The sequence below is a fragment of the Rhamphochromis sp. 'chilingali' genome (assembly GCF_963969265.1).
Source record: "Rhamphochromis sp. 'chilingali' genome assembly, chromosome: 20".
NCBI classification, from domain to species: Eukaryota; Metazoa; Chordata; class Actinopteri; order Cichliformes; family Cichlidae; genus Rhamphochromis; species Rhamphochromis sp. 'chilingali'.
This window is the reverse complement of record NC_137947.1, coordinates 22,572,591-22,593,271: the sequence shown is the minus strand read 5'-3', so window position 1 is coordinate 22,593,271 and position 20,681 is coordinate 22,572,591. Positions and strand designations below refer to the sequence as shown.

General features: G+C 43.7%; 1 protein-coding gene across 3 annotated transcripts; it reads left to right on the top strand.

Moving 5' to 3' along the window:
* The first annotated feature begins 9,005 nt into the window (after positions 1–9,005).
* On the top strand, positions 9,006–19,417 carry zbtb18 (zinc finger and BTB domain containing 18). 3 transcript variants are annotated; one of them, XM_080868193.1, is made up of 2 exons: positions 9,006–9,469; positions 14,378–19,417. In XM_080868193.1, the coding sequence occupies exon 2, from the start codon at positions 14,395–14,397 to the stop codon at positions 16,090–16,092; it is 1,698 nt and encodes a 565-aa protein (XP_080724319.1). In that variant the 5' UTR covers positions 9,006–9,469; positions 14,378–14,394; the 3' UTR covers positions 16,093–19,417. The 3 variants fall into 3 exon arrangements, with proteins under 3 accessions (XP_080724319.1, XP_080724318.1, XP_080724317.1); XM_080868192.1 differs by lacking the exon at positions 9,006–9,469 and adding an exon at positions 11,411–11,639; XM_080868191.1 differs by lacking the exon at positions 9,006–9,469 and adding an exon at positions 12,863–13,061.
* Positions 19,418–20,681: the final 1,264 nt, after the last annotated feature.

The following is a 20,681-nucleotide window of genomic DNA, read 5'->3' as shown; positions in this document are numbered from 1 at the left end:
CTTAAAGTCACTACACAGCATCTCAATCACCAGGATTGCTGCTATGCTAGCTCTCATTGTCCTGCTGCATGATTTAATTTCATCCAACCTTTACCTGTTGAACATATGGTCTCATATTTTCCTCTCAATGCTTTGGAAGACAGAGGAGTTCATGGTTGACTGAATAGATGTAACCAGTCAGTATGAACAATGCTGTGCATTGTAGCTAGAGTTGGTTGGAGTTTACTGCTTAAATGGCAATAGACTCTAACAAGCTTTTAACATGGGAAGGTCAAGGTCAAGGTCAAGGTTCTTTATTTGTCACATGCATAGTTATACAAGTATAACACACAGTGAAATGTAGCCTGACACGCTCCTCGACATGAAGCAGGTGGGAAGAAGATTTAAGTGCGCAGTTTTAGGGAGGGTCCTGTTCCCCGTCCTCTCTCCTACCTGCAAAAGTGTTTATACAAGCCTCCAAATATGCCATCAGAGATCGGACATCCAAATATTTTAGGGAACTCAAGCATCCATCATTTTACTGTTAACCTGTTACACTCCTAACAGTCCTGGTTCATAGTGTCAAATTCAACTACTGAATGTAAATTAATTTTGTGGTACCAACAGCAGGATGGAAGAGACGGAAGTCAAACACAAAGTGATCATTTAATCCAGAAAGACTCCAGAATATTGCAAAGTCCAAAACCAGGGATATAAATTCATGAAACACAGAGAATACGTAGCTAGGAAGCACACAGCTATGAAACCAAGGAACTATTTTAATTTTTGACAAAGGTATCCCAAGTAAATACAAAATGCAGCTTCTAAATGTGATTTCCTTTATTAAGGGGGAAAAGGTTAATATTAAACTTTGTTTGATTTTACTTGATCTGAAACATGTAAGTGTGACAAGTATGCAAAAAAAACAAACAATAAATCAGGAAGGGGCAAATACTTTTTCATGGCTCTGTATGTAGACAACACAACAAAGAACAAAGGAAGACTGAGACAATTGAGACAATATACACACAAACAGAAATAGGTGGAGACTACACACAGCTGAAAACAATCAAGACAATGAGCAGGGGAAGATCAGAAAATTAGATACAGAAGATCAAAGAGCTACCAAAACAAAACAGGAATTCAATTCAGTTTCATTTATAAAGCATCAAATCACAACAGCAGCCACCTCAAGGTGATTTATATTGTACACTAAAAACCCTACAACAATACAGAGAAAAATGCCAACAAAACAAATAACCCCCTATGAACGAGCACTTGGCAACAGTGTGAAGGAAAAACTCCCTTTAAACAGGAAGAAACCTCAGACAGAATCAGCCTCAAGGAGAGGCAGTGACAGGGTGAGTGTGAGTGGAGGAAGACAGGACAAAAAAGACAATGTGGAAGAGAGCCAGAGATTAATAATAACTAATGATTAAATGCATAGTGGCTTGTAAGCACATAGTGAGTGAAAAATGTGAGTGAAGAAGAAACAGCATCCGCCAGCAGATTAGGCCTATTGCAGGGTAACTAAGGGAATATTCAAGGTCAGCTGAAGCCTAATCTTGAAAGTAGAGAGGCTGTCCGTCTCCCGAATAAAAACTGTGAGCTGGTTCCACAGAATAAGACACAACTAAACAAGGAGCTCAAATTAAAGCAACAACTCTGCAACTAGTCAACCAGGTATTAGACCTTTGTGTGTCCATTAATTAGACACACAAAGAACCCAACGCAAAGGATTAGCTAAAATGAAAGGCTCAAAGGAGCCTAACTATAACCAAGGGCCACTGGGGAGATATAAGAATGTAAAAAATGCAAACAACCTACATTTAAAAAGGAACAAAAAACAAAAACTCAAAGAAGAACCACTCTTAGAACCAAAAGCAATCATGAGCTCTTAAAACTCAAAGTCCTGGCTCCAGGATTGAGGGGTCACGATGACCCACAGAGCTATGAGACCAGATATTTACCCAAAAAAACTGAAGGACCTTGCTTCTGGCTGATGGAATTTTAAAATGGCCAGGAGGGGAAAAGGATACTTTTTTGAGAAAACTACTGAAAACAGTGACCTGAAATTTTCTATAATTCCTTTAAAGAAGTTGAACAAATTAATAAACATTCTTCCCTAAAAACATGAGATATTAAACAGGCAGGATTAGAGGCTGTATAACACAGCTCTGTGTAACAGTGGAGAGCGGTGTGGCGATCGGAGCCAAACGTGATGCTTCTTTATGGTCTCAAACGCAGCAGTTTGCCTGAGTGAACAAAATTAATTTGATTTCGTTTGCAGTATGAATTTGGAAGGTAAAAGCCCTTAAATGTCCAGCAGGGGTTTTTGTCTGTGGCAAGGCAGCTGGCCAGATGTAGAGTCCCCCACCACAGAAGCCCACCACCCCCACTGCACACACACATACACACGCACAACTCTCTCTTAGTTCAGCAAGGGGACGGCCGGCTGGCTGTTGGCTTGGAGGCGCACTTAACCAATTTAGCTTCCAGATGTCCATCATACAGGCTCAGCCAAAGCTCCACAGTTCTCTGCAAGCTTCACACAAATGGGTGTGAGTCTCTCTCTCTCACACACACACGCACGCACACACACCCACGTTGCATAGCTGTGATATGCTGATGTTTGCTGAGACAGATATGTATAGAATGGCACAGACATCAGATGTATAAAATTCCCTTTAACACATCACACACGCACAGCAGCACCGCTCTCCTTGTGCATATATGAGAGCGACACTTGATTGACAAGTACAGATCCTAATAAAACTGAGACTCGCTTTTTGATCATGTCTAATGATCCTCCACCATCTGGAGATGAGCAAGTTAAATACACAGTTGTTTCTCCTGATGTCTGGTCCCACTGAGACACACGCACGCACAAATACACACACACTCTCGTGCATCAGAAAATGCGCTCTTGTACGCACACGCATGCTCAGGAACGCACGTGCAAACGCTAGAATCCACTCACACAAACACAAATTCACTTTCCTTAAATGGACAGATGCTGCACCTCTAGAGGCACAGAGACCCAGCAGCTGTTCCCCAGCCAGTCAGATGGGCGACCATTGATAGTTCATGAATATTTTACACTCAGTCAAAATGGCTGCATTCCAAACCGCCTACAACAGCAGCCACATTGAACCAGATGATCAAATCATTAAACTATATGGATGGATTTCCTCCCACTGTCAGCTGAAACAAAGTTTGTTCTTCCTGGAGGTTTTGACACTGACAGAAAGTTTGTGTTGGCTTTTTAGCTTGAGCTCAGGTGTTTAGGAGAGGATGTTCACATTTATGTCTCGTAATGCCACACATTTATGGAAAATTTAGGGACCTGCATAAATCCTGGGCCACATTGCTGCTGTATTCACATGATTAATCTCAGCTGAACAGGAGGTATGAGCCTGTTATTTCACCAATAACAGGCTTCCTTTTTCTCATACAGTCCAGTGATATAGAATGGATGCACTGCACACTTCTGCAAGAAGAAAAAATGGTGGATCAGGATGCCTGGTATGCATGGAGGAAAGAGGGCAGCCAATTGAACTAATAGAAATTGCTTCCATTACGTTCTCTATTTCTCTTTTGCTGTCTCTGCCTTGGAGGATGGATTAATCTCATCTGCCCCAGGGCTGGGATTCAAACATCTGTCTGCACCCCCTTTCCTTCCCTTCATCTTCGTCTGACAGCCAGCCAGTGTCTCCCAGAGTGTCTCCCCTCTTGCATACCTCCATTATGGGCATAATTAAGGAAGCTGTGGGACATACTGTGGAGGGCTGCTGCCTGCTGCAGGTTTGGGAAGCTCAAGGATTGATGGATAAGGAGTGTCCCTAACACAGGCTGAGACTTTATGAGAAAAAAACCAATTTATGCTCTTTACTTATATCAATAAAGATGCCCAAACAATTGTCACAGGAAGTGAGATAATGATCCTGGCTGCTGCGTACTCTGCTGCCCTTGCGTGTTGCTTTTAATGGGTTTATTTCATTATTTCAGCCCCCTGCTGCTTCGAAACTAAGCTGAACCATCTACCAGACGGGATATCTCTGCAAATGAACATTTGTTTTTTCCTGCTTGGAACATTTAGTTCATGTTCATTCAGGGCAACTTATAAGACGTGCAAATAAGCTTTAAGATCTTTATCGCCAAATTTATCATGAACTTAAATGTAGGAATCACAGCAAACTGATGAGAGCGGGAACATAGAAAGCAGTATTAATCACAGCGCAGGATACATAAATTATACAATGAGATCAGATTTAGAGCTCAGATCTTAGAGTCGCTTCTCTTGCACACTGAAATGAGCCAGTTGATGTGGTTCAGGCATCTGATGCCACCTGGACACCTTCTAGGTGAGGTTTTTAGGCCAGCTGGGAGAAGATCCAGGGACAGACCCAGGACATGTTGGAGACATAATGTCTTTCAGATGGCTTGGGAACACCACAGTGTCCCCCAGGAAGAGCTGGAGGAGGTGGCCAGGAAGGGAAGTCTGGGCATTTCTGCATCGCTGCTGCCCCAGCTACCAAGACCCAGATAAGTGGCAGAAAATGGATGGATGACTAGATGGATTTAATTGCAAATAAATATATCTTCAGTTGAGCACCCTGAGAAGTCATTTATTTTTGCATTTCATTGGGGAAAATGAGGACTGTTGAAAGAATTACCTTTAGAGGTGCTTTCAAACAGCCATCCATGTTAAAAAAAAACAAAACTTTGAATATGAAAACCCCTTAACAAGCAAAATATAATTAATGCTGGCAGCGAAAGCCAGAAGATGTGAAGCATGCAGTCCTAATATCTAAGGTATGGCCAGAGGTTTCCAGTGATTTACTTCATCTGCCAGATGCACAACATGCTTTTTCTTTGCTTTAAAAAAAAGAAAGAAAAAGCTTTGCTCAGGACTATCTATTCCAACAAAAAGATAAATAGCAGCATCAATCACTCTCTCCTAAAAGACAGTAAAAAAGAGTGAACAGAGAAAAATAAGCACTGGGAACACAACTACAAGCCAGAGAAGCATAAAGAAAGTCTGCTTAAATCTGAAGGAGATATTTAACACTTCCAATCGTTCTTTGAAGTGATTTTTTTATATTCTAGCCTTAGGTAAGAGCTTAAACATGTGCAGATATGCAGTCTAGTACCTTTCTTGCATGTATGCCCTTTATCAGAATAATTTTTAATCAAAATGTAAAACAAGCAAAGATAAGTTGAAGTCAATTCTACTGGACAGAGAGTGAACCGGTGTGTAAAATATGGGATCTACAGCGACCTCCAGAGGCAGAAATTATAACACTTACTCAGGACAATGCTGCATTTATTCGGAAGCGAAACACATGCTGTAATTAGTCTGGCTCTATATGTTTTCCTAGAAGCATTGTGCATGATTCATGTTTAAAGGAAACAACTCTTAGCATTGTTGTCATTGTCGTAACAGACAACAGAAATGTGAGAAAGGCCTGAGTGCTGCAACATAAATATACGAGACTATTCGTAGATGTTTTGTTCTGTTCTTTCTTAATGTCCTCTGAGTTTTAAGCAGAAAGAAGAAGAACTAAACCTAAACAAAACTTCTGCTACAGATAATAAGCTCTGCTATGCATACTGGTTCTTGCATGTTTCTCCCTTCTGCCTGCCGTCTGCTTTGTCTTTCAGCTGTAAGGAGGATGAAACAGTAGTGCAGATAATTTCAAACATCAGTCTAGCTCTGCTTTCTTGGCTCACATGTTCACACACTTGGCTGTATTCTGGCATCTGTCAGTGGCAAAACAATATGTGGATCAGAGGAGGGAACTCGAGAAAGGTGAAAGAAGTTTAGAAAATTGCACAGGAGTCTCTGGAGAACAGATTTCAGTACATCCAAGGCTATCTTTCTCTTTTCAGTCATCATATACAGAAGCTACAAAAGACACTTCCGGAGAGGTGAGCTTTCCAATACAGCCAAAGTGAAAAAGAGAAACTCTAAATGGCAGCGTATATTAAATATGGCTACATCTAAAATGCTTTGACTGCCATACGTTTATTGCACAAATTAGCCAACAGTTTTTAAAAGCCTGTCCTTCAGTCCAATTTCCTGCACAGGCCCCCTCGTTGAACTGCGTATTTTCGTGCATGAACAAGGGGCTCATTGTAATGCGCTGGTAACATGGATCCCTAAATTGATAGACACATAACAGGGTCATCATTCATTTGCATTTTAACAAGTCCTTCAGCTATGACACCAGATCGTGTGAATTCATTACCATACAGGGCTGCGTTTCATCCAGCCATCTATTAGTGACGCCAATTAGTTTACTGGGACAGGTTCACGAGATGCAAATAGGCCCTCAGACGCACCAAGCAGAGCTGCCCCAAACTTTTTCACATAGAGACTCTCATGACAGACACACATTCAAAAAAGGTTTTTGTCCCAGTGACCCACATCTGTGAGAAGTTGAAAAATATGTTGTAAGCATATAATTTGTGGTAAGTGGGGTAATAAATAAATTCATCTTGTGTGTCACTCTAAGCTTTAAGTCTCTGAACATTCTTATTTTGAAATCTGTGAAATGGTGTCCCTTTATCTGGACAGGAAGATATATTGCTGCTGATGTTGCGCCGTGTCCTAGATTCAGTGCTCTCTTCTCTCAGTTGTCACGTAGGAAACGTGCAACCTCAATATCTGTGAAGCATTTCGTACTGCTAAAGGCATCCATAACAAAGACTGATAAAAAAACAACTAAATTAAAACAAACCAAAAAAAAAAAGAACATCAGCTTGATTTCTGCTCGCCCGTTACTGGTGGAACAAACCAGTCCGGTGTAAAAATGTGCAACAGCCTGTTTATTGTAAACTGCCACTTACAGGTTAGACAGGCCCTGCCACCAGAAGCCTTGATGTTACTTCAGGAGGACAGAGCAAGTCACAGGTCTCCCGTGAAAGAGAAGTCCAAGACAACTCATGTGTCACCCGGGAAAGATACGGGCAGTTAAAACCTGTCAGCCAGCACAGGAACCTGTTACTTTTATTCACCCTTTTGTATCCAAGGTCACTGCTGGGCCTGTATTAGTCATTTCAGAAAAGAATTTCCTTCTTCCTCCTTTCATTTCAGACTCCGATTGACGCCTGTAAGAGTGATTTCTGGTGGAGACAAAACAAACATTTTAAATACACCTTACAGACATTTTGGATTTGTTCTTCTGACTCACACAGCTTAGGCAGCCACACTTTATTATAGGTTTTAACCGTGCTATAAGCATGAACAGCAACAGAGGCACATTAGTTTTTCTCACTCCAAAAATCATCATAGCCTCTGTTAAGGAGACAGTTTCCTCAAATATGTTAACATGTCTTTGGATTAGTTCAAATACAGATATAAGCTTTCACAGAGGAAAGACAAGTTTAAGATTTTAAGAAATTCTTGGTATTGGACAAGCTCATAGTGTACAGATGTGACTCAAGCAATCATATTATTAGTGATTAATATTTTTATTGTGTTTAAGCAGAAGATAAATTGCTGTTTAGTTCATAACATGTCAAAGAAGTAAAACAAATGATCATTTTACTGTTAACTGTGGCTCTCAGAGCTGTCTGTCTATTTAGTCACTTAATGAATAATAAAAACACATTAAATAAAAATGCCTTTAAGGCCTTTGTAACAGTTAACTGCAGATAAAATGTTAATCAGTTTTATTCTTTGTGCTTTGAAGAATCACCCTAGTTATACACTGCAATTTTGATATTATTATGAAAGTAGTAAAGCGTAGATTGTTCCTTCTAACAAATAAGACCAGGCCTGATAACATGTCTCAGATGCATTATAATGAACATGGGCTCTGAAATGTTTTGAATAAAACCCACATACTACTACTGCATCAGAGCCACACCTGGAAAAGGTTTGAGGATTTGCCACAGGAGACACTTTATAGGGAAATGACAGCGGTATTATCAATAGCTGTATTCTCAATTTTGTGGATTCTGATCTACTGCCATGGCTTTCTGATGCACCTACAGGCCAGCTGAGCCATCATTAACACTTTGTTCTTTTCCTACCTCGGCAAGTCAAAACAGGTTTGGTATATATTAGCAGGTAGGCGCCTCTTTGCAGCCACTGAGGCACACAAAATACCTTCATGGTTTGACCAAGGCGTTTTGGCTTGGGGGCCAAATAAAACATACAGGCAACATTAACAAGGGGATGCCAACATCACTTCCTTTATAGGGATGGGGGCATGTTTTTGTCCAAAGGTGCATTATGAAAAAGTGAAAGTTAAACTGTGTCTATCTGTCTATCTATCTATCTGAGGGATCAAGGTTAACTGTGTTGAAGAAACAAACTCTGAAGCAGACACACAACCTCTTTACTTTTTACTACAAGCTGCAATCACCCATTCACACACACCATACAGTATTTTTCTATCCATCACTTGGAGTGGAGTATCTTGCCCAAAGACACTTATCTGACTAGTAGATGAACTTCTCCGCATCCCTTCATCGGGCAAAGAAAACTTTTTTTATTGATTGAACAAAATTTTTTATTTTTAACTGGATGGACAGCACACACTTTTAAAATGAGGTGGCATTAAAATGAAGTAAGGTAAGTGAGCAAGGTAGGTTTGTTGACTTTACATCTTCCTAATTATCTATCAACTACGTAAATACGTAATAAATTGTTTGTAACACTTGAAAATGTTTATCAGCGGTGCATTAACAAACACACTAATATAAATGCTCGCATTTGCTTACAACTACTACGCAATATAAATAGTTTATCACATCTTCATCTGGTCATCATACATAATACATGTCCACCTCTGGAAGTGGTGCAGCTGGCTTTATGCCTGTGTCTTAAGCATTATCCAGCACCACTGGAAAACCCAACCACATGTTTTTACTTCCTGTCAAGGTGGTGCACCTGCTCATATCAGCTCCACCCCCTTAGCCTCCCTCCCTCCCTGCCTCCTACCCCCCCCCCCCCCCCCCCCCCACGACACCTCTCGCTCCAGGTTTGACTACAGTACCCAGAGCGCACTGCGCCGCTCTCCACTCTCCCTCGCTCTCCGCTGCGCCAGTCCGCCTCACTGACTCGCAGAACCAGTTGGTTTGGCCCAGCTTCTTGTTTCCTGCCTTCTCACTGTGTGTGTGCTGCTGCTGCTGCTGTTGTTGTTGCCTGGTGTCAACCTACGCCGACGGGAGAAGAAGACATATCCCTCCCTCTCCTCTGTCAGAGGGCCGCTTCCAATTTGCCTTCACTTTCCTCCTCGCCGGCACCATTGGCTTCCGTGCCGTGCCAGTCAACTCGCCTCCTTCCCCAGCCCGAGTTGAGCAGCAACAGCTCGGAAACATCTGGCCGCCGCAGAGTGCTAGACTCCCCGTCCCTGCGCCTGCTCGCCTCGGCAGCCTGTTATGGAAATTAGTCCAAAGTCAATCTAGTTTTGTCTCCGAAGGAAAAAAGAGGGGATTTTGACGGAGGAAGCGGGGAAGACGGTGGACCTTCTTGTCTGTAAGTGCTGCTTCTAATACCGGAGTCCGATTAAAGGAGGCTCAGGAGAGAGAGAGAGAGGGTGGGTTACGGAGGGGAAAAAGTAGCTAAACCTTCCTTAGCATGACTGTGTTGTCTCCACGCACTAATAGTTGCTATGTTAGCCGTCCCTCCGCGGTGTTTTAGGGGCTGTTGTCATAGCACCTGGGCCTCCCGAACAACTGTAAATAGCTCAATATTGCAGCCCGTCCGCCTTACTTTTGTTAGCCGCGATCGGGCTATAGCTAGCTGCGTGGGTCAGTGTGTCTCCGTGTGTGTCTCTCCCTGTTTTTCTGTGTTTGTTGTGTCTTCTGGTAAGAAATTAATTACAATACTCCTTTTCTCGCTCGGAGACTTGTCTCTGAACAGCCTGTAAGCGGTAGCAGGAGTTGGACTTTTATGCTAATTTTTTCTCCGGACCGTCGTGGGCAGGCAGCTTGAAAATTGAGTCTTAAATTAAAACAAACTCCAGCAGACTTTCTCCTAAATTTGATAGCACTTTAGAGGTGATAAAAACGCGTCAAAGTGAGGTGAAATTGATTTTTTTTAAAGCGACTTCCAAACCGTGTAATTAAAAGAACTCCGGTGGTGAAGTTAATTAGAAGTTTAAGTTGATTAATGTGATGTTTCCCGCACTTTATTTCTGTTTTATTGACACAGTGAAATTTTTCATTACAGGAGATTACACGGCAAATATTTCTAATTAACTTACAAAATGTTGAAATGGGTGATTATGAAACAAAGAAAAAATAATATAAATGTAATTTATTTCCACATTTGTGTGCAGCTGTGATCACATTTTATTGTGGAAACTCAGTGGGCGGTGTTGCTATTATTTTATTTAAAAAAAACCCACAACTTTATTTACAGCCAAAATAAAATAGAAAATAAAAGTTGCAGAGTTGTAAACGTTACAGAAAGTTTGCCCAAAACGAAAGCGAAATACAGCCGTTATAATAAGTGTAATAAGTTTCTCCCCGGCTATTAAACACCCTGCACACCTTTTGTTTTGCCCTCACTGGACTCTTTCGGCTCATTTTTGTCACCCAGTGAGTCGTTCGAAGGGTCCGGGCAGTGGTGGTGGTGGTGTGTAGGGGGTGGTGGTTGCTGGATACATGGATATATGGATGGATGGATGGATGGATGAGCGGATGAATGAGTGAATACAAGACGAGGTAGCGGCGCTGAACCGTAAAAGAGTGGAAAACAATATCAGCTGCGTGCGTCTGTCAGTTGCAAATGTGCCGTGTTGGCTTTTGTTTATGGTAACTGGAAGGAGAAAAAGACAGAAGGAGAAGGACAGAGAAGTGCATTTCAAATGATTTTAGACGCCAGGTAAAAGAAAAGTTGTTTGTGTGTGTGTATGTGTGTTTTTTTAGTGCGTAAACTTTGCATTTCCTTAATAGTTTTGGTGGCAGTTGCAGCTTAGTGATTTTGATGTGTAAACTCCAAACACCAAATCCCAGAATATTTTAGCCGACTTGTGTTTTATTTCCCAGAGAGAGAAAAAAAGGAGGGGGAGAAGAGAGACAAAGTTGTGCGGTGTTGGTAGAATGAAAGAGGAGTCTGGTGGCAGGAGTGTAGAGGAGGCAGCATATGGCTGTAGAAAGAGCACAGCTGGAGGTAGCATCTCCATCTGAGGATGATGTCAGAGCAGCTGACAGGCTGCCATCCACCCCACCTCCTCCTCCTCCATCCCTCCACTGCCTCCACCCCTCCCCAGTCCTTTATTGTGAGTCTCAGCGGCAGCCTGGGAGAGTCAGTGCTGTGCGTGTGTGTGTGCAGTGTGCGCACGCTGTGTGTGTGTGTGTTTGTGGCTGCTGATCAGCGCCAGTTAGGAGGAGGAGGAGGAAGAGGAGGAGGAGGGAGGTGGTATCTCGTTCCCCCTCCAACATCTCCTCCACTTTGCATCTGTCCCTCGCAGTTTGAACAGCGTGTTTTTTTTTTTTTTGCTTGCCTGCCTGCCTGCCTGCCTCCCTCTTCTTCTTCTCTCCTCTTCTACCCACTCATTGATTCAGAGAGAGCGAGCGAGCAAGAGAAAGAGCAAGAAAGAAAGAGAGAGAGGGAGAGGGCGATACACAGCCATTCCCAGCCAGAGAGCCCGGCTATTCTGCTACAGTGGAGTTAATCAAGTTGATGCATACTGCTGCAGGTATCGTTTTGTGTGTGTATGTGTGTGCGTGCGTGTGTTTACAGTAGGAGAGTCCGGGATGGTGGAGTTTTGTTTTGTTGTGGGGGATCTCCGGTGTGTCAAACCAGTGTGAGAACTGCGTGAAACTGCTGGCGAGTGCTTCAGAAGTAAACGGCAAAGGTAGCCGGTGCTGCCTGTCTGAGGGGTAATTGCAGCCCGGGAGCAGTCTGCTTGTTTTTAGCTTGCAGTCGAGAGGGGTGCATTTAAAACTTAAGCTGCTGCTTCCTGTTTGAGCTGTCAGACGTTTTGTCGGGACACTTGTTAATTGAAAGGGAAGTGTAGTTTTTTGCAGTTTAATCGTGATCATAAATCATAAAAGTAAGTCTCCTTTGAAATATAGTATTTAGACATTTTAAGAGAAGACAATAAACACACATTTTAGCTAATAAATAGGCTTAAAAAACCCTAGAATAAACTGAGCAGTTATTTAATCTGTATTATCTACTTTACTTTTTTCCTGTTGATTCTAGCTCGCTGTAAAAACTACTTGAAAGCATGTGCGGTGCGCTCTACCCATTTTCCCCCTCCTGTCGGCTGGAGTAGAGGAGACTAATTTAGAAGTTGCAGATTTGAGCTGCCTGAATTGGCTAGACAGCTGTAATCGCACTCCCTCCTAGTCTTAATCTCTTTATCTGGCTAGCAGCTGCCATATGGCCCCCGTCAGCTGGATCAGATGTGGGTAAGCCTCCCTCCTCGGCCGTCCCAGCCTCTCCCTCACCCTCTCCCTCCCTGCCTGCCCCTCTGTGTGTGTCTCTCTCAGACCCCTGCCTGAGCTGGCTGGCCGGGGCCGGGTGGGCTGGGTGACTGGGCTGCTGCCCTCCTGAGTCTCCGCCGGCGGCTCCCTCCCCACCGTCGCCACCGTCGTCTTTATTTTTAGCCATCTTTAAGGATTAGGATTGATGCTGTGACGAGCAGGGCACTTACAGTGATTGTATTGTAAATCTTCTCTTCTGGGTGGTGGTGGGTGGAGGGGGTTGAGGAAGAGGGCAGTTTCTACTATGGGGCGGATGTGCGGGGTTGTTCTTGTAAGATTCAGATGGAAAGGAGTGCATGAGTGACGGCTGGTTTATATGTGTGTGCGAGTGTGTGTGTGTGTGTGGAAGGAGGAGGTGGTAGAGGGGTTTGGCTGGACAGTGGGGTGGGGGGGAGGTGGGAGGTGGTACACCCTTGTCCCTGTAAGTCCCCCTCATTAAAAGCAGTCTGAACAAGCCGGAGGGCGAGCACACACACACATGCACATCACACGGACGCACACACAGTCTAACACACTGACATTCTTGGTTTAGCTTCATTCAAATGAGGTGATTTAACTGCTTTGGTTAACACAGTGCAGAGCGGGACCAATGTATTTTCTCAGGCACGACAAATCGACTTGGCTAACAGGTGGGACCTTTTACACATTTCTTTTTTCTTATTGTCTTCTGGAATCAAAGGTTTTTTGCACAATTAGTTGGTAATTAATTTTATTAATTCGATAATTTCCAGCAAATCTTCTCTAAGAACACCTGCAGAGCATTGATGCAAATTTCCTCCCTTTTTTTCCCTCCACGTCTAATCTCACACCTAAAGCCGAAGCTCGCAGGTTAAACAAGGGACAAGCTGTTTTGTTTTTGACAGTGCTGTTTCAATTGGCCAGTTTTGCTGCTCGACTTAGCCTGTGGAGGTGGTTGGTAGGTAGGCTGGTACTAAGTGTGTGTGTGTTGTGTTTTATATGTGAGGACAGCGTGTGCAGCTGAAAGCCGGTTACCTAAAAGGGCTGTGCCAGGCCAGGCCAAAGTGGGTTAATAAAAATAACCAGCGTAGGAGCAGCGACAATCCAGGAGTGCAGGCAGAGGAGTTGGAGAGATACAGAGAGTGAGAGCGGAGAGACCGAGTAGAAGAATCGGTCGCTGGTGGTTTACCTGAGATTGAGTCTTTGTCTTGGTACAAAACTGAGTTAGTGGTTTTTCTTAAATGAAACCATAAATTGTATTTTCTTTCTATTTTTCTTGTCTACTTTTTATTTATTTTAAATTAAGCAAGTAATTGGAGCAGAAAATGAACATTTGGTTTGATGTATGAAGGAATGTGTGCACGACTTTACGAGAATTGTTTCTGTCGATGTTGGGATGAGGAGTAAAAAAATCCGGGTTGTGCGTAGGTCATGGCTTATTTTAGTTAACTTTTTATGTGTTTTAAAATTATTATTTCATGTGTTACTCTTCCTGTTTGTGCCTTTCGTGTTTTCTTGTCTTTTTCTTGTTTTGTTGTCACCGTCGTTATATCAGATATGTTTTTTTACTGATTCTCTCTGTCCTTGTGTCTCTTAATTTTTAATCTTTTTGTGTTTTTTACCAGATTTAATACAAATTTTGTTCACAGAAATTGTGGCGTTAAAAGAAACGTCTTAGTGGTGATAAAAACTAAATCATGGTCTCTCTGTTTAGCTTACGTTTTTAACTTGTTTTCCACCTTTTTAGATTCCATAGTTTTCTATTGCTCCTCATTTCATGTAATCTTGGTTGCCTCTTGTTTACCTTTTAATTCTTTATATTTTGCATATTTATGCTCATGGAAAGGTTGTTTTTTTTAATTACACCCCCTAAATGAAATCATTAAAATAACAAAAAATAAAAACTGTAGGTTTAAAATGAAAGACATCTTTGATACTTTACGAGATGTAATTAACTTTGACGCTGTGTCTGTGTGTGTGGCTTCAGGTTATGAGGACGGCAGGATGGAGTTCCCAGACCACAGCAGACATTTACTCCAGTGTCTGAGCGAACAGCGGCATCAGGGCTTCCTGTGTGACTCCACGGTGCTGGTGGGCGATGCCCAGTTCCGTGCCCATCGTGCTGTGTTGGCCTCCTGCAGCATGTACTTTCACCTTTTCTACAAGGACCAGCTGGACAAGAGAGACGTGGTGCACCTCAACAGTGACATTGTCACAGCTCCGGCCTTTTCCCTGCTCCTGGAGTTCATGTATGAGGGCAAACTGCAGTTCCAGGACCTTCCCGTGGAGGATGTGCTGGCAGCAGCCAGCTACTTGCACATGTATGACATTGTCAAGGTGTGTAAGAAACGTTTGAAGCAGAAGGCCACAGCGGAGGCAGACAGCACGCGCAGAGAGGATGACGGTGGGTCCAGCTGCTCTGATAAAGCCGATAGTCTATCAGACAGTTCCACAGGCCGGCCTGCTACTGCCGACCTGCTGCACAGCGATGAAGAGGAGGAGGGAAAGGCAGAGGGAGGGCCGCTGTGGCTGAGGCTGCCGTCTGCAGACAGACCAGGGACACCAGCTATGGCTACAACCAGTCCAGGGCAGGGTGAGACGGAGACGCAAGCAGGGGAAGGCCTGGGAGAGGGAGGAAAGCTCCTTTCTCCGGCCGGCAGCCCCACCAGCTCCACTGGATCTCTCTCCCAGAGGTCCCACCGCTCCGTGAGCTCTCGTGGGGGCCACAGGGGTAGGAGGGTGTCAAATGATGCAGCTGACTGCGTCCTGGACCTGTCAGTCAAGCCAATTGCAGGTAGCAACCACACTAACCACCACCAATCCTTTTTCAGCGGAGCAGCTACACCAGACAGCCTCCAAAGCCCATTGGCTGTTAGGGTAAAGGTAGAAAGGGGCGTGGCTTCAGATGAGGAAGAGGAACTGGGAGGTGGGGACTATGACATGGAGCATAGCGGCCTCACCAAGGCCACGGTTCCTAACACCAATGGGGGCCTGGCCCACCACGGGGTCGGAGGGCCCTTGTCGGCCCAGCGGAGGCTCGGCCTGGAAGCACACCTGTCTGCTCTGCGAGAAGCCTCCCTGGCCTCAGAGCTGGAGCGGGAGGAGAAGCCTCCAGCCACAGCAGACGATGAGGACATCCTGGGGGGCGAAAACGAGCGCGCTCAGGCTGAGGCGGCCAGCATGGATAGCTCGCTGCTGCCTTACGTCTCCAACATGCTGTCGGCTCAACACACACAGATCTTCATGTGCCCGCTGTGTAACAAGGTTTTCCCCTCACCCCACATCCTCCAGCTTCACCTCAGCTCCCACTTCAGGGAGCAGGAGGGCATCCGCGCCAAGCCCGCCGGAGACGTCAACGTGCCCACCTGCAACATCTGCAGCAAGACCTTCTCCTGCATGTACACGCTGAAGCGCCACGAGCGGACACACTCCGGTGAAAAACCCTACACCTGCACCACCTGCGGCAAGAGCTTCCAGTACTCACACAACCTCAGCCGCCACGCAGTGGTGCACACGCGTGAGAAGCCTCATGCTTGCAAGTGGTGCGAGCGGCGCTTCACGCAATCCGGGGACCTCTACCGACACATCCGCAAGTTCCATTGCGAACTGGTCAACTCGCTGTCAGTGAAGAGCGAACCTCTGGCGCTCCCAAATGTCAGGGATTGGGCGATCGAGGACAGCTCCCAGGAACTGTGGAAGTAGAAACAGACTTCTAGGTTTGGTAAAGGGAAAAAGACGGAGAGTGAAAGAAAGGCAGAGAGGCGTGGGGAGGTTAGAGGGAGGCGGCAGAGTTTGATATTCGGGGTTTAAGTGAGTCACGTTCTTGTTTGTTGCAACATCTCATTCAATAGCACTTTAATAGCACATGAAAATGTTACTACTGAGTTGTTTTTCTTTTCTTTTTGTTCCTATTTGGGGTAATTTTTGTTTTATTCTATTTTATTCTGAATCCTCATTTTTATTTCGCGCAAGTTCTCTCCTGTTGGTGGTTTTAATTGCGTCTCTGGACACGGGTCCCAGTGAGAAAGTCTCGCCTTTTTGAAGAGATTTCACTCTGTTTGTGTTTCATCCCAGACACAACACTCCGATGCTGGCCAGCGTATCGGTCCCAGTTCCACAGACAGCAAAACACCACTGCAGGAGTTCAGGTCGAACACACTGAAGTGAAAAAGCATTACAATACACTAAACGGGTACTGTGATCACCACAAGTCGACGCCACCAAACACACAGTTTGAATTAGCGTGCGCACACGCGAGTGTGTGTGTGTGTGTGGTACTGCACTACTCTGGCAAAAATTTCACCTAACGTGCGTGAGTGTGTATGAGTGTGTTTTGTGTGTATTGATTTTATTTTCTACTGGCACGGAGGTGTCGTTGGCGAAGCGCTCCCCGCTTCTCTTGTTAAGCTCTTTGGTGTTGTGTGTTCAGGGGAAAGCTGACTGACTGACAGATAAACTGATGGCACTCATGCAATGCACAGCCTCCTTTTTTCACTTCCAGTCAATTTGAAGTATTTTCTAAAAATGAAAAGACCTTTACAAATAATTATTAATTATTATTGTTATCGATAGAATTTTTTTCTTAAATCTAGCTGGCAGTCTTTAAAACATCTCTTGTTGAAAAGTTATTTAATTTAAGGTTGTTGTATATTGTTCTGATATAGTTTAAAAACTTTAATTCTTTGCATTTTTTTAAATTAATGATTATTATTATTATTATTTTGTTACTTTTTTTGTAATGGGACCTGCTGTTGTTGCATGACGTCCAAACCTGTATATTTTAAAATAAAAAATGTGAATTTGCTGTATTACTGTACACATTGTAATTGATCAAATATTTGACAACGGGCTTTCCTTTTTTTTTCTTTTCTTTTCTTTGTGAATACTATCCAGGGTGCGGTCTGTTGAAAAACTGAATATTATTCTCACGACTATGGAAAAAAAAATGCATGAAATTTTGATTTTGTCTTAAACCTTTAAGTTGTGGTTTTTGCATCGGGGAGGGGGAATGTTTGAACCGTACACTTTTGACAGTGAAAAGTCGGATATTTTGTACTCGCTGGGATCCTAGAAGAACGTTACCGAATGTGTTTCCGTCGGATGTTGAAGCGATATGATGAAGCATTTTAAGCCTGTGTCTATATGCACTGATCTTTCTGCTGCACGCGTGTGTGTGTGTTAATGCGTGCGTGCGCGTGTGTGTTTACGAGCGTGTGACTCGGTTAGCACCAGTCAATTTAACCTACTGAAGATCTACGTCCACCCAGCACTTCCTCCTCTTGCTCCTCCTCAGGCGTTAAATGTCTCTACTGCTATAACTTTTGTGTCCGTCCTCACCAGTTCTAAACGCGGTCGAGCCATTTCTTAATTATTTCTGCAGATTTGGGCTCTCGTTTCAGGTCTGTTGAGTGCAGTTTTTTTAAAACATTTTTTATTAAATTGTGGCTTGGCTGAAGTGTGAAGGATACGGAGGGAGGGAGTAAGGAAGGAGCGAGGCTGAACCTGAGCTGTCCTGCTGAAAGTTGAAGGGTCAGATATCTCTGCCACACTGTTGCTTCACGCTGAGCCGAGCTGTGCTGAGCTGAGCGGGGCCGTTAAACTCACTCAGCTCAGTGCAGTGTGCATTTCACATTAGGTGCAGCGGATGTCACGTCTGTGTGTGCGTGCGTGTCTGTTTGTGTGTTTCCTTTTAAAGCATAATCCTTACTTTGAGATGGATGGGAGAGAATTGGCATGCCTGAATGCACCTTTTTAAGCTTAAAGACATGAAATCAGATTTTTTGCTGAAAAGATGCCTTTATTTAAAAAAAATAAAAATAAAATTACATTTCTGATGCTGTGATGTATTTGATACTGTAAAGCATTGAGAAATGGCTGTTGAAAATTTTGTGTAAATTCTTGGAATTTATTGAATTTATCTATTTTGATCATGTGATTAGAAAACTCTTGTATGTAAATGTTGCGTTTGGATCAGGGCTACATCAGTTTCTTCTTCTTTTTTTCTTGTTTTTATTGAAATTTCAAAATAATTGGTCGAGCGTTTATACAATCCAAAAACATTTTTCAGAAAGATACTGACACTCCACATTACCCCCCCCCTCTCTCACTCACTCAAATATGTATGTGTGTGTGTGTGTTAGTGTGTGTGTCCCCGCAGATGTGCATGTGGTGGGTGGGGTATATGTACATGCCGCCCCGTCATCTGGTGGCACCTACAGGCTCTGCCAATGCAACAGTGTGGGTGACATTGCGACAGTTTGCACCACATCGTCTCATTTTTGTCCCGAAATGTTATTTCTTCACTGGCAGCGTCTCTGCATATGGGCTCCCTCCATCCTGCTGTTGTTTTCATCATTACTGCTGGGGGTTTTTTCTCATTTTTTTCCCTCCCCGTTCTGTTCCTCTGGTTTTACTTGACCGCCTTAAACTGCTGTAGTCCGGGCTGTTATTTTATTTTTAAAAGTGTGAGTGTGTGGGGTGGAGTGGCGGGAGTGATGTTAACCACTCAAGACGCTGTGAAGTAAACCACCCCGACTGGACATCTCCATCTTTTTGCTGTGCTTACTTGAAAACAAAAGGGGATAGATTGGGGGGGGTTTTGTTGGGTTTTTTTTAAGTAAGGTATAAAAATAAATAAAATAAAAAAAAAAAAATCAAATGTCATGGACAGTTTATGGTAAAGAACATGAAGGGTTGGAGGGTGGGGAGAGGGCATGAAATGACTGAGTCTGTTTTGAAAAAGGACAATCACTGTCTGGGGGCGGGGGGGGGGGGACAAGCAGATTTCAATTGAGATCTATTTACTCCCTGTTGAGATTACAATTTTTTTCCTTTGCTTTTCTTTTATGTTCCTTTTTTCAGATTTAGTCATTTTAGCTTTGACAATCATAGTTGGGTTGATTTTTTTTTTTCTCTCAAGGGGAGTAAATTCTAATTGTGTTTAGTTTTGTAATTTTTTGGTGTGCTGTTGTTGACATTTTTAAATTGTGTGCAAACTGCAATAAATTATAAGAATCTTGAAATTCAACCCATGTGTGTGTGAAGCTTTTTTCTTTTTTGTGTTTAACTTTACTCATAAAAGTCACAGTTTCCTCGCTGCCATTAAAATAACGAAGATTAGCGACATTTAACTCTGTGTGCGCGCTCACGAGTTACAGGTTGCATGAGGGCCAGTTGGGAGGTCTTGGCATCCTGCTCTGCAATGACTTGTCATGTGGGTGGAAGCTGTGCACGTGTGTGTGTGTGTGTCTGAGAAGCTCTACAGCGAGCCGTGCCTGGACACAGCGTGGTGGCCTGCACACTCGCTGTGTGTGTACTCACACAGCTCCTGATATATATCTGCAGCACTGGCTGAAGTGTAGGCTGCATTTGAGAAGAAAATGTGCAGCAGCTTGTTGAGATCCAATCCCCTGCACCACACGCACACAGCCTCTTCCTAAAGGTTCTCAGGCACAGGTTTCCAGTAAAGAAATCAGCTTTAGCTAATGTCTTGCTGCTCAGTAAACCGGCTCTTACAGATGCATTAAAAGCCCCTGCACTCGGAGGCCAAGGAGCAGCGTTCATTAGGCCACAGATGGCCACTTCGATAAGCCCCCAATGCACACTCACGTGATAAGCTCACTCCTAATCTTTATGACATTTTCCCCTGTCTGATGAATGCCTAATGTCAGTTTAAGAAACTTGGAAGTGTTAAAAAGATTTCAGTGTGGCGTCCACTTCAAGGAAAGTTCAATATTTCAACTTTGCAGCTATTTTACTAGGTGAGGTTACTCACAGTGGCTGGCCATTATTTGGAATATATTTATTTTATTATAAAACTTGTCAAAAAACAGTAGGAGACATTTCATTTTAAAAGAAAAAACACCCTTTTTTCTCAGTTGAGATATCGAGACAATGTAAAAAAGTCTCTTTGAGATACCTTCTTTAAATCTTCAGAGGCAGAAAATACATTAACCCTCTCCTTTGCTCCTGCGCTACTTGGTGATCATTAATTGCAATCTGCAGCGTTGTAAGTGAACATCTGCTTGTAGACAACTGCGCGCTCTCTCTCTGTATGAGGAGGCCGTGCGAGGTTTGCTGTGAATGTAGGTCATTAATTTGTTTCTGTCCTTTGTTTACTTAAGGAAGGGGGGACAAAGGGGCAGCTGCAGAACCATTTGGCTGTGCCCAAGGCGGGCCAGCTCAACATGTTGGGAGGCTGAGACCAGCTTGGGCTCCTGTCTGGGGCCCGGGCCCCTGCACTCTGCTGGTTTGCGTGAGGGAGCGGACTCTGCCAAGCTGCCAGGGAGGAC

What these genes read in the sequence shown, in the direction of transcription:
- zbtb18 (XM_080868191.1), top strand. Translation starts at nt 13,022, where the DNA reads ATGTATTTTCTCAGGCACGACAAATCGACTTGGCTAACAG. An exon ending in CAAATCGACTTGGCTAACAG is followed by an intron (nt 13,062 to 14,377) that starts GTGGGACCTTTT and finishes GTGTGGCTTCAG; the next exon opens with GTTATGAGGACGGCAGGATG.